Source organism: Phodopus roborovskii, unplaced genomic scaffold, assembly GCF_943737965.1.
Source record: "Phodopus roborovskii unplaced genomic scaffold, PHOROB, whole genome shotgun sequence".
In the NCBI taxonomy this organism is placed as follows: Eukaryota; Metazoa; Chordata; class Mammalia; order Rodentia; family Cricetidae; genus Phodopus; species Phodopus roborovskii.
Genome location: NW_026126448.1, coordinates 2916187 through 2929622, shown reverse-complemented (window position 1 = coordinate 2929622; position 13436 = coordinate 2916187). Strand labels below are relative to the sequence as shown.

At 35.8% G+C, this 13436-nt stretch overlaps 1 protein-coding gene and 1 pseudogene across 1 annotated transcript in view; one reads left to right on the top strand and one right to left on the bottom strand.

Moving 5' to 3' along the window:
• Positions 1–13436, bottom strand: part of Faf1 (Fas associated factor 1) — a 271924-nt gene that overhangs the window by 193650 nt on the left and 64838 nt on the right. Inside the window, exons 5-6 of the mRNA XM_051188455.1 lie at positions 9402–9493; positions 2991–3082 (exon numbers count right to left, since the gene is read on the bottom strand). Coding sequence (XP_051044412.1) covers positions 2991–3082; positions 9402–9493 — 184 coding nt within the window. The remainder of the gene's footprint in view (positions 1–2990; positions 3083–9401; positions 9494–13436) is intronic.
• Positions 10757–12542, top strand: LOC127225159 (nuclear cap-binding protein subunit 3-like; annotated as a pseudogene).

Sequence of the window (13436 nt, the reverse complement as noted above, 5' to 3'; positions counted from 1 at the left end):
AATAAATTTGATAGACAACTATGACTATTCTATTTTTCTTTGTAATTATGTCAAATTTTGCTTACTTGAACATTACAAATCTACAATCATTGTATATTCTTGGAAAATAGCTCCTCAGTGTTACTTGCCTTAAAATGAAGCTTAAAACTATTAACATTATTATACTACTTTCTTTTAGGTAATATTAGCCTGAAATACTTAAAGCATAACTTCATCCTCCTTTATTTTTTATTTTCTCTGCTACGATCTTATAAGATACATAGATATCATTATTCTCCTTGGAATTTCTATTTAAGTATTTTCCATTTGTCTTTGCTGCTATAACTATGAATATCCAGAACTCAGAAATATTTTCCATTTGTCATCAAAAGGCTCTCTACCTTTCCTACTGCCTGTAACCCTGCTAGCTATCTTGATTTCAATACTTTATCCTAGACACCAATCCTGCCTCCCTACTCAATAATTACCCTTGAAACTACCCTTAAAATTCATATGTACAAGGCCTAAACTCCAATTGATGCTATCTGGATTATGGTCTTGAGGTAATTCAGATCATAAAGATGAAGCCTTAAACCAATGTGATTGGTGTTTTTATAAGAAAAAGGGAACAGTTTATCACTTTCTCTTTGCCTGCCAAGCAAGAATACTAATATTATGATAAGATGGCAATGTACAAGTCAAGAAAATGCCTTCATCACAAAATGACCTGGCCTGCATTTCTATCTTGGACTACAATCTGGAGAATTATTATTGTGTTGTTAAGCCACCCAATTTATGGTAGTCTGTTACAGATGCTCTAGCAGACTAACATTCCCACATCCCTGCTGGCCACCAGGGTTTGTTTGTTTTACTTGTGCCAACTGTTTCTATTTACTGTCTTGTTCTCCTCCTATGTCAATTAATTCTGGCTTCTGTGAATGTAACTTGTTTTCATTTCTCACTTATTCTTTAAAATATATTAAAATCCAATATTCAACCAAAATTCACATTAACAAAGTCAATTACTTAAATTTCTGACTAAATGACATTTTTTAGCAATCATCATGTTAGTGAGGCTACGCCTCAGCAGTCTGTACTGTTTTCGCTTAAGGTGATGCCTATATGGGCAGTTATATAGTTTTCCCAGGAAAGTGCTGAATCAGTTCTAAACATCTAACTCTGAATTACAAGAGACACATAAACAAACGACTCTCAGAAAACCAGAGCATGCAAGCTTGTACATAGAAACTTCTAAGTTATCTAAACATCTTTTAAAAATTGAAAGGTTGAAAACAGACTCTAGGAGAAGATACAGGAAGACTGCTAAGGAAAAAAAAAAAATCTCAAGAATAGCAACATTTAGAGCAAATAAAGGAAACTGGATGGGATAGTCAAACTTTTAGGGTTAGGACAAGCAATGAAGATAATTAAAATTATCTGGAAAGGAAAAAATTTTTCAAAGGACCAATATTTTTAATGAATAGGTTATAAGCTCACTGAGAACAGAACTTGTCTTTTATTATTAATTAATAAAGAACACATTGATGAGCTGAATAATTCCTATAATAATAACATTTTCCCCTTTTCTGATTTTATTACGAATTATAATTTGATTTGTAGTGTGCCACAGGTATAACGCTATAATGCTTCACTCTTGCAATTCATTACTGAACTCTAAAAGATTTTAAATGATTTTCAACCAACATCTTCACTCTTAAATTCTCAGCTTGAAATTTTGTTTCCTAAAAATAAGCTTTATATTAAAATAATTCTTAACTCAGTTAGAGATGCCCATACGATACCAGAAAAAAATTTCAATACAAAGACTCAATTACCAGGCACCCCCTAGTGGCAATAAAATCGAGATAGGAAGATTAAGACATGGAGGTAGAATTTTCTTTCAAGTTCTGACCAAAACTTAAAATCATTTGTCAGTAATCAATTTAAAAGCATGTTACTTCACATCTATTTTGGTATATAACTTACAACATACTGTCATTGAAAGAAAAATTCAAAGGATTTTATAAAAGTGAACAAACATCTACAAATATGAGCCCTAACCTTCTAGCTGATCTCAAATGTGTATTAAAATAACTTTTTCAATGTCATGAGTAGCCACATATGCCCCTTCATACTACATCATTTGTCTTTCTTTATTTGTCATTGTTCCTACCCAGGAAACAACATCATTAAAATTTGGTGAAAATCAACAAGCCAACTAAAAAACGGTTTTCATTCCTCAATAAGCACTGCATTTCAGCAGTACTGTAGGCCCTGCAGACAATGAATTAGGAAACAGTGATCAGCTATATGGCAATAAAGAAGACAACTGCCATGAGTTCAGCATGACATTCTGGTGATGACAAAATCAGCAGTTGAACATAAGGATCATGAAACTGAAAAGTCAGCTTGAAACTAGTTCTGAAATAATACAAAACTCAGAAAAAAATTCTTTTGTCACTAGCACAACCAGTACATGCAGGCCATTTATTTCATTTAATATTACTAAACTTAATTTGTAACTAAATACTGGATCACTATACATATGTATTGAGTTCTATGAGAATTAAAAGCAAGAATGAGTCTCTCTACCCTAATTAAAGAAAAAAAAAAATCTATGAGAACTTAAGAACTTAAGTAGGTGTTTATCTAGACTGGGGTTGCATTATTTTTTTCTCCTCCCTCTAATCTTTGTCCTTTAATTAAAGAAGGGCCATTCTGGCTCTCCCCACCCCCTAAATGTTCACGAGTTCAGAACCCAGAATACAGTAGGTAGTACTGCATTTTCCAACAGAATTTTCCAATACAAGCATTTTCAAACAGAATTTCTTTGAAAAAAGATTCTACCAGTAAATCAAATAAACTAAACCAAATACTATGAAAAGTGATACACTTAACAATTGCTAATAAAGTATTCCATAAAATTTTTATTTATTTTACTTATGCACAACTAATAAAAATTTCCCATCAAATATTTCCTTTCAGATTTCCAGGAGAAGTGAATCCCTTACCCAGCGTGACTAGATGATGAAGGTGGTGGCAGGTCTGGTGTAAGAACATAAAGACTGTTGTTTTTTGGCAAGTGTAGTGATTTTAAGACCGTCTGAAATAGGAAAAAAGAAAACAAAAATAAATGTTGACTTTGTACATTATTAATTTTTGCAATTCTTGAATGTTTGTCAACTTTTACGTTGGTTTTTCATCATTTAATAATTTCCTAAATATAACAGAAGAGCTAAATCCAAACCATCTTTTTTTCTGCTATTTTTACTGCAAATTAATACAAATCTCAGCATTAACAGTATAATACAAACTTTTAGCTCATTAAAGGTGCATATAGATTAAGAGCACAATTAAGAGTTATTAATTTCCACCAATGAAGTATAATCATGTTAAAGCAAAAAAATTAGTAATGCAGGCTTTCAGAAAATTTTAAGACCTAGAAAAACATTATAGAAAGCACTTCAAACCAAAGGTCTTTAAGGGTGAGGAGCTGTACCCTAAGAGGGTACATAACTTGGATGTGGGCTCTAGTAAGAGTTACCTAGATCTCTTTATTCTCACTCCAAAGATCTTTTACTATTAAAAAGATTTGTTGAATCACACCCATATACAAACTTATTTAAACTTCACGATTACAAAACTCATACATTTTAGACTTCCAATCGGTAGATAAGCACTTGTTAACATACTTTCTGACAGCTACACACATTAGGAAATTCATTTTCACATCATGCACTCAGGGCATGCGTTTTATTCACAGAATCTTACTGCATCTTACCTCTGTACCAAGACCACCCTAATCACAAGAACGGCTATAACTTAGGAGTCCTGATTGGGGGGGGGGGGGTTAGATGGGGGGATGGTAGGGGATTATGTTTTAGTAGGATTAAAGTAATCTATATAATTGAAAATTAGAAGGTGATAGGTTTTTTGTTTTGTTTTCTGGGTTTTTTGTTTGTTTGTTTTTTGTTTTTGTTTTTTTAACTAAAGATAAGGCAGGGAGTAGGGATGAAAAATATGAGTTAGGGGAGCTTTGCAATTTTAAGTTTGATAATCAGAGTCTGTGATCATTGAGCAGAGTTGAAGGTGGCAGCAACAAACAAAAATATACAGGGAAAGAGAACTTCAGATAAAAACAGCCAGTACTAATGTCTAAACAAACAAATAAATGTAATTTTTAAGTTTAAAAAGAAGATGGCGGACATAATGGATTGAAAGCATGATCTGGTGGATTGTTGGGAGCTAGAATATTAAATGAACTAAAGGGTGAGAACTGTTAAGCAAAAAACATACAATAGAAAACTGAAATTAAGATAAAAGCTTCTGCCATTGTTAGAAAATGTTAAAAGCATGGAGAGATGAGTAAGGCACAAATAGTGAAAGCTTTTTGTAGGGGAAAAGTCCAAGGAACTAGGTGGCCAAAGTAATAATAATTTGTATGATACTGAAATTAATGAAGAATTAGAGTCTAATCAGCAGTTAAGAGTGCTTGCTGTTCTTGCAAAGAACCAGTTTAGCTCCCAGTACCTTGGCCAGACTGTTCACAACCATCTGTAACTCTACTTCCTGGGATCCAACACCCTCTTTTGGCCTATGGAGGGAGCTATACCCACAAATGTATACACAAATGCATACATATAAGCAAATAAATAAATAAACCTTTTCTTTAAAAAATTATCTAAGTCTTGATGGAATATAGAATTAAATTAATAAGCATTAAGACAAAGAGTAATTATAAGCCAGAAATTAACAATCATAAGAAAATAAGGGAAGATAACTTCAGTAAGTTATCAATAAGCTTTTGATATAAATTCAAAGCTAAAGAAACTCTCATAGGAAAGACTGTTAATGATCTAGAAGTAAAAATGATGATATATTATTTTATAATTTATTTCAACTGCATGAGAACTGCCAAAATAAAACCAACACTAAGAAGACTACAAAGGGTTACAACTTCTTGAGGAAGATGGCTTTATTCAGAGGAAGACAGTAAAGGAAGTGTACATGGAAGAGTTTAATAAAAGTAATTTTGCTAATGATCGATTAGTTTAACAGCACATAACAAAAAGCCTTATGGCACTGTAGAGAATGAGAAATAAGACAGGTGTAGGATGTACAGTCTATGAAAATTAAAGAGAGGAGTGATTCAGAAATCTCAGACTCCTTATGGTGATTGGCATAAACAGGTAAAGGATAGCAAAGTCAATCCTGGCAGGGTCAAAACAAATAATATTGGCAAGGCTATACATGTTAAGAAGCGAGGAGCACTTAAGGAATCCTTAGGCAAGGATTTCTTAATTCTGCAGATGGAGAAAAAGACACCTGGAGAAAGGTGATCTTACCCAATCAGGCCACAGGAAGAACTTTTAACTGCTCCATGAGAGGGCCCATCTTACTAAGTGCAGTCTTAAATAAAAATAAATACCCTAATTATTTACATTAGAATGACATTTCTGTTGTATTCCACTTCTTTCTCTTCTCTTCCTTCCTGTTTATGTTGTCTATTACCCACTAAATTAACTTCACAACCTATTAATGGTTTATGGTGTGTGGTTTGAAAATCAAACAACACAATACACAATTAACTAAAAGAGTACAACTTACCAGGACACACCAAAGTCAATTTTATGTCAAATATGTAACGCCTTTTTGAAATTGGTGTGTTCTCTCAATAAAGTTAATAGCATGCAAACAAAGTGCATCCATATATACACAGGAGAGTTATCTTTACCTCTTATCCTTTATTGCTTAGTGGACTATAGAGAAATACTCTTAGCACTCAATCAAGTCATTTTCATATTTTTGCCTATCTACTATCCAATGATTCTCCATTAAATCTTCCCCATTAAATATACACAGCATGACTAAATAAAATGGACCCTTTTCTTTAGGCCATTTGTTCATGCACTAATCCATGAACCTTTATTTGATACTGATATACCAAGAATTCTATATACACTGGTGACAGAAACAGGTATGGTCCCTCTTCTTTTAATGTTATGATGGAGAATCACGGGATGAGAGGCAAATGAGAAATGTCTATTACAGAGGTAGTATAAAGCTAAAACCCAAAAGATAGAAAATGGCCATTTATATAAAGATTTGGTGGTAGTAATGATTCCAGAAAATTGAACATTATCTGTCAGGGATTGGGTAAAGTTAACTCTTAGTTTTTTGGTTTTTGTTGTTGTTATTGTTTTGTTTTGTGTTTTGTTGTTGTTGTTTTAAAGATTTTTAAGTAAGCTATATCACAGAAGGTAAGGATAAGAAAACTCAGGGGGTACTGTAGAGAAAGGGATAAAACTATTTTTCCATAAAAGAGCAATATACTTAAATTTATGTTTTTAAAAGATCATTCTAGCTGCTAAGCAGGGAATGAACTAGAATTATCCATAAAAAGAAGCTAAGAAAACAATAGTGAAGTTCCATTAGTCCAGATAGAAACACTAACAGTCTGTATTAGGCAATTACAACAAAAATACTGAAAAATGGTCTTAATTGAGAGATATTTTAGAAGTATGATCAATAGGTATTTACCAAAGTATCCTCTGTGCTATTTTATGAGGTGTTGTGAGATAAAGGAAAAAGACTCATGGCCACAATTTCTGCTTTACCGGTAACTGCACAGAGTTGCCACTTTTTGAGAAAAAACTGGTGAAAAACAACATAGAAGATAATAAGGAGTTCTCTTTGAAGCATGGCTGTTTGAGGTACAAGAAGGGGGTTGGATATGGTAATTGTACATCAATAACCCCAGCACCTAGACAGGGGAAATGTATATTATGTAGTAAACTGTCATGTGTTGTTTGAGCTCATTTAAGAGGCTAGCTCAGGAAGCAGGGCTAACCTTTACTATTTCAAACCCAAGCAAAATGTCTCCAAGGTCTGGGAATAGGCTGTTCCCTAAAATTGTTATGGAGCAAACATAATAGCAAAACAGACCAAGAGTAAAAAAACATTTTGACCATGAAAACAGCTAGAAGGTGAAACATTTCCAACAGACATTACTATTATTTATTCATGGCATAAAAATGTCTAAGGAGAAAAGAGAAGCATGGGGCTCAGCTATGGGAAGCGCAGTCAGGCAGAAAGAGCTCGACTGTGAGCGAGCTCCAGATGACTACCTAAGCTTCCCTGCTCAATTTTTTGCTGGAGGTTGCAGACACCCAATTTAATGTTGGATGTCTAAAAGTTGCTGTTTTTTCCTTTTACTAGGAAGTCTCACCTACGGAGGGGGAAGGGCGGGGAAGGGATACTCTGGATGGAGAACTACAAGTCAGCTGTCTTAAAGGGGCTTCTCTGAGGCGATTTCCATTGAATGTTTTGAGTTCCCAATCTGATGATATTTGCTTCCTATCATTTGTTATTTATTCTTTTACTTTGGTTTGCTATTAACTGTAATGTAATCACTCATGAAAAACTAAAATTATGGTATTGTAGATCATTCTCCAGACCATACAGAACAGAAGTGAAGACAGAAAGATTGCAAGTCCAAAGACAGCTTTAGCTATTTAGTGAGTTTGAGACCAGCCTGAGTTACATGAGACCGTGTCTCAAATAACCAAGATGCAGAGAGCAGAAAGAAGAAAACAAAAAGGAGGAAGAAAAAAGGGAAAAGAAGATATGCAAATATAAGAATTAATTGTCAACTTAAACATGTGAATTCATTGAGATATGGTATGGAAATACAAATTTGAATGGAAGCAATCAAAAAGTGAATGGCATAAAAATAACAGAAATCCCACATGGAAGAACATATAAATAAGTAACTGGAAGTATTACGTCTAGTAGCCAAAAGACAGTCCAAATACTAGAACGATACCTTACAAACATTTTCAAAATGACTACCTTTCTTTTAACAAATTATTATTTTATTACCACAGATTTCTCAATTTAAAAAAAAAACTGTACAAATGATTTTATTCTTGCTGTTATTTTTATCAGAGTTGTTGAATTACTCATCCATACCTTTTTAAATCTTGAATATCCAAATAGACAAGGGCCAGTAGTGAAGATCAATTAATAGAGAGTTTCCTTAGCATGTAAACAGCCCTGGGTTTCAACTTGAGGACTACATAGCACCAGGAAGCAACTAACTAAGGACCTGGGATGAATCTAGCTGTTTTTATATGGTGTGTGAGTTAAAATAGCTTTTTATACTTATAAGTGACTGGAGAAGGATCAAAAGAACATTTCATGACATGAGATTTCATAACATTGAAATTCTGTGTCCATAAGTAAAATTACACTGGAAAATGTTATGCTTGCTTTTCACACATTGTCAGGGGTGCTCTCACAATTTGGGAATAGAGCAGGGTAGTAGTAACAGAGGATGGATAAAAACCTAAATATTTATTACCTGACAATACAGAAGAGGCTTGCTGACCTCTAATATAGCACATTATTAAAATTTAATTCTTGCCTATATGGGATTCTAATAAATGTCTCAATGAAACATAAGACCAATTTGTAAGCACAACTTAACCACAAGCACTCACAAACTAATGACCCAAAGGATTTTATTTGTGCCTGGCTATAGAAATATAAACTCAGTAATAGTATAAGACGATTCATAATTACTTCTACCTTGAACATAGAAAAGTTCAGCACTAACTCATTTTTTTTCTCCCTCTTCTTTCTTAAGAAAAGTGAAATATTTTATACATGAGGCTAGATTTAAAGGGTCCAAAACAATAGCCACTACTACTTGAAAACTACTGTACCTTCTGTAAATTCTCAAGATATTAATTCATTCCATGCACCTGCCACTAACCCAGGAAATGAAGAAATAGTCTTACCATTTAAATTTTCCAAGTTTTAAAAGTTTCCTATTATCTTTGTTCCATATGCAATACTTGGCATAAATGTACACAGTGTGTATGACTTCTTTCAGGCCAGTAAGTAATTGGTCAGTAAATTATTATTCCAGGGCACTCACTGATACCCTAAGAGGTTTGAGAAAAAGGTAAATGCTCTCAAAAAGGTGCCAACCTTCTAAAAAAAAATACTTAGAAATAGAAAAAAACATGTTACATAGTGTTTTTATTTGTATACCTAAACTCATTTAAAACCATTACTGGCTTATATGAAATCATTTAACTTGAAAAACATTATTTGGGAATTAAACTAAATTACTACTATCAAATTTACTTCGGACATACATACATTATCTAAAACTAATCTTTCAGGATGGACATGATGGTTCTTGTCTAAAATCCCAGCATTTGGGGGAAATAAAGGCAGGAGGATCAGGAGTTCAAGGCCATCCTTAGCTACATAGAGTTTAAGATTAGCCTGCACCTACATGAGACCCTGTCTCATAAAACAAACAAGCAAGCACACAAACTAAAAACAAGTTTTAGGCATTACTTAGCTAATCACATAACTTAGTTTTATTTTAAGTCAATTAAGAAACTCACACTGTCTTCCACATCTCCAGTCTTCCAGCCTTTTAACAGCATTTTAGGCACGGGTATCTGAAGTTCAGTTTCTAGGATCTGTTTAATCTCTCCTGTAAAATAAGAAAATACCAAATATAACTAACAAGAAAACACAGCCAAACATTGACTATGTTAGGACAAACATTAATATCCAGTATATAATATACAGTCAATGACATTTGACTGATGAATACATGCTTAAAAACTCAGTACTCCAAATTTAAAATCTTCTTCATCAAACAATATGCTGCTCTGTTGAAGAACTTGGGCTTCAAAATTAATGACAAAAATATTCACAATTATTAAATAGCTAATTATATACTTCACTTTTATAAAGGCATAACTTTCTAAAAAGAATAGTTATCAGTGATTAAGAATTTGAACTGGAAACAAGCCAATAAACAATACTATTAGGAATATAAGTGAAACCATATCACGTGACTTGGAATAATGTAATGCTTGCATGGTAGGTGTCAGCCACAAGGAAGCTCTGCTATAAGACAAGTTATGATATATTAATGAACCAGCCCTAAGCTGTGAGCCCTGAAAACCTGAATAATACAAAAGTTGGAACTTTGGAGATGGCCCCCAAGATCTCACTGGAATGCTCCCAACACAGCATCTCAAGCCTCTGTACTGACTCCTACAAGCAAAGAGACTTGGGATTGGCCACATGTGGCTCTAATGACCTTCAGACCATTATCCAGTTCCCAGGCCATTGCTGAATTCACACATGCTTGCCTGTCAGCACTAGATGCTAGCCAAGGCTTTCAAGGACCTTCTGGAATTTCCAATTTTGCCATCTTCTGGGCCTGCCACAGCTCAAAGCAGCTCAAGATTGACACTAGTTTTGACTCTCAAGCTCAAGGCATCCTCACTCAGAGTAGGTTCCCCAGTGGAAGCCTGTAGCATTTCCTGTGCACCCCATTCCCATTGGTGAGATGTCTGCTTACATGACACTGCCTTAATCTTTATAATATTAAAAAATTACAAAGAATGCTTCTGTGAATAAATACATCATATCCAAAAGGCAAATTCCGTGTGGATATTCTAATTGTCAAGTGCCTTACAGTCCACGAGATCTGTTCTTCACAAATACCTACCATGCAATCAGCATATGCCTAGAGTAGTACATACAGTACAAAATATAAAATACATCAGTCTAAGAGAAGCACATTATGCTTGGGAAAAATACAGTCACTTGCTTGTTCTTTCTTCAGCATCTATAAAATAAGAGGATAACTTTGCTAGTTCATCTACCCATAGATAGATGACACAAGAAGAAATACTTTAAAATAACTGGAAAAACATGTGATGCGGCCAGCTAGTTAACTATGGCGGCCATTCGCAGCCTGAGAGTGTCTGTGAAGGCAGAAGCCCTGGCTGGGCCCCTGACTTTGGGGTTTCCGTTGCTCGAGATAGACTCCGGCTTGTAGATGGCCAGCTGGAGCCCATGGAAGTGGAGGAAGGTGAGCTGGAAACCATACCGGTGCGGCTCTCACTAAAGCTCCCAGGCATATGTAAACAAAACTAGCAGCTTCATCACTGGAATTGATGCTACCTCCAAGGAAGCTATTGAAAAGAAAGAACAGCGAGCCAAGCACTTCTACTTTTTAGCAGAAGTAAATCTTGCCCAGAGAAATGTGGCCTTGGACCAAGACATGATGAAGACAGCCATCCCCAAGTGAGACTGGAGACCATCTTTATTTGTGGAGTAGGATATCTTTTCCTATTTTAAAGAATATCCTCCAGCTCACATTGAGTGGTTGGCTGATACCTCCTATAATGTGGTTTGCCTAAATGAAATGACAGCCACACGAGCTCTCATTAATATGAACTCTCAGGATAAGATGAGAAGCAGAGATACCAGTGAAGACAAGTCATCTGAGAAAAACAAGAAAGACAAACAGGAAGACAGTTCAGATGACAATGAGACTAAAGAAGTTGAAGATGAGAATTCAAGTGATGTAGAGTTGGACACTGTCTCTGGTAGAAGAAGAATCTCTGTTAAGAAATGATCTTCGTCCAGCTAATAAACTTGCTAAAGGAAATAGACTATTCATGAGGTTTGCTACAAAAGATGACAGACTTGGAGCAACCAGAAGAAATCAATATTATATGAAATATGGAAATCCAAGTTATGGAGGCATGAAAGGAATTCTTAGCAATTCATGGAAGCGAAGATATCATTCCCATCGCATTCAGCGGGATGTGATCAAGAAGAGAGCCCTAATTGGGGATGATATTGGCTTTTTATATAAACACCGACATTCGGGATTAGTGAATATTCCTGAAGAAGCCATTGAAGAAGAGGAAGAGGAGGAGGACCAAAACATGGATGCAGATGACAGGGTGGTGGTGCAGTATCATGAGGAGCTCCCAGCTCTCAAGCAGCCCCGTGAGTGGGGTGTGTCTAGGCAATCCTGTGAGAGTAGCTCAGATTCAGATGAGAAGGACTATGATCTAGAACTGAAGATGATTTCCACTCCCTCTCCAAAGAAAAACGTGAAAATGGCCATGTATGCAGACGAAGTGGAATCTCAGCTGAAAAGTATTAGAAACTCTATGAGGGCAGATAGTATGTCCACAAGTAATATAAAAAAATGAATTGGTAACAAATTGCCACCTGAGAAATTTGCAGCTGTCCGACACTTCTTAGATGAAAAGTATCAGCACTCATGTTCACGGCCAGCAGTTGGAAGTACTAAACCAGATAATCGCCAGAGGTTAGAAAAAAGACCACATTCTCCAGAAAAGGGTTTTAGTAGTAATCAAGTGGTTCAGAGAGAGCCCTCTTCAGATGTACATAGTAGGCTAGGTGTTCCTAGGCAAGATGTTAATGGCCTCTACTCTGATACTCGGGAAGAGGAAATCAGGTGGTTTGTGGACTTGTGTAGGATCTACACCTAAGACCAAAGGAAAAAACACAAAGAAAGTGGATCACAGGCCATCCAGTGCTGAGAAAGATGACTCGGAGCTTCAGAGGGCATGGGGTGCTTTGATTAAGGAGAAATAACAGTCTCACCAGAAAAAAAAAAAAAAAGTCTGCTAGATAGCTTGCCATCACTCCAGATTGAAGTCAGCCGTCAAAGTAGCTCTGGTTCAGAGGCAGAATCCTGATGCCTGGCCTTGGCAGCTGCTCTCATATCTAACATTCTTATGTAGGGTGGGACACACAGTAGGAGCCTCCCTTGCAGGAGTTGGCGCCCATTCCTCATGCCTGCACTCTGAACCCTTGTTGTCCCAGTAGGACAGCTGTAGAGTGTGATGAGTGTTGTTGAAGGACATCTCTGTCTTCTGGGCCCTCAAGCCTTCTCCCGACCTCTGCCCCACAAGCTTTACCCTTGAAGAAAAAAGGCAACCCTCCAGATTTTATAGTCCTTTTCTTAATAGTTTTAACACTGTATCTTTTAAAAAGAAATGTTTTACATAGTTCATCCAAAGAGCAGAGAAGTGAACTCACTGTGGAGAGCTCTTGCCAGCACCCATTTCCCAAGAAAAGTCATTTCCCCGGTGTTTATTGGACAGTGTTTGAGGGGGAAGATGAAGGAAGCTGCAAGGCCAGCCTTCTAGGACCTTAGTGTGGGGGCTGAATCTCATAGACCTGACTGATCTGAGCTGTGGTTGCCCTCCTAGGTAGATAGAGATGTAGCAGCAATGGCTTCCATTCCTCACTGGGGAATTTCTGTCAGAGCCTTTATTGGCTGTTAGCCTGATGTAAAGATCAAAGTCAGTGCTGTGGGACTTCTAGGGAAAACAACTGTGACTTCTGAATTTGGAGTTGATTTACGTGCTTAGGGATGGATCTTGGGTTAATGTTGAACAATTTTTAAGTCTATATTATGTTTAAAAACTATTAGTGACATAAAAGTTTAAACTTTTATATGTGGATATTCCTCCTGTTGGTTCAACATTGCATCTATAGAAGTACAAATCAATTTTGGCTTCCAAAAATGTCACTGCTGACAAATATTCTGTTTGTGGACAGTAGAAAGGTAAGTCACACTTAATACC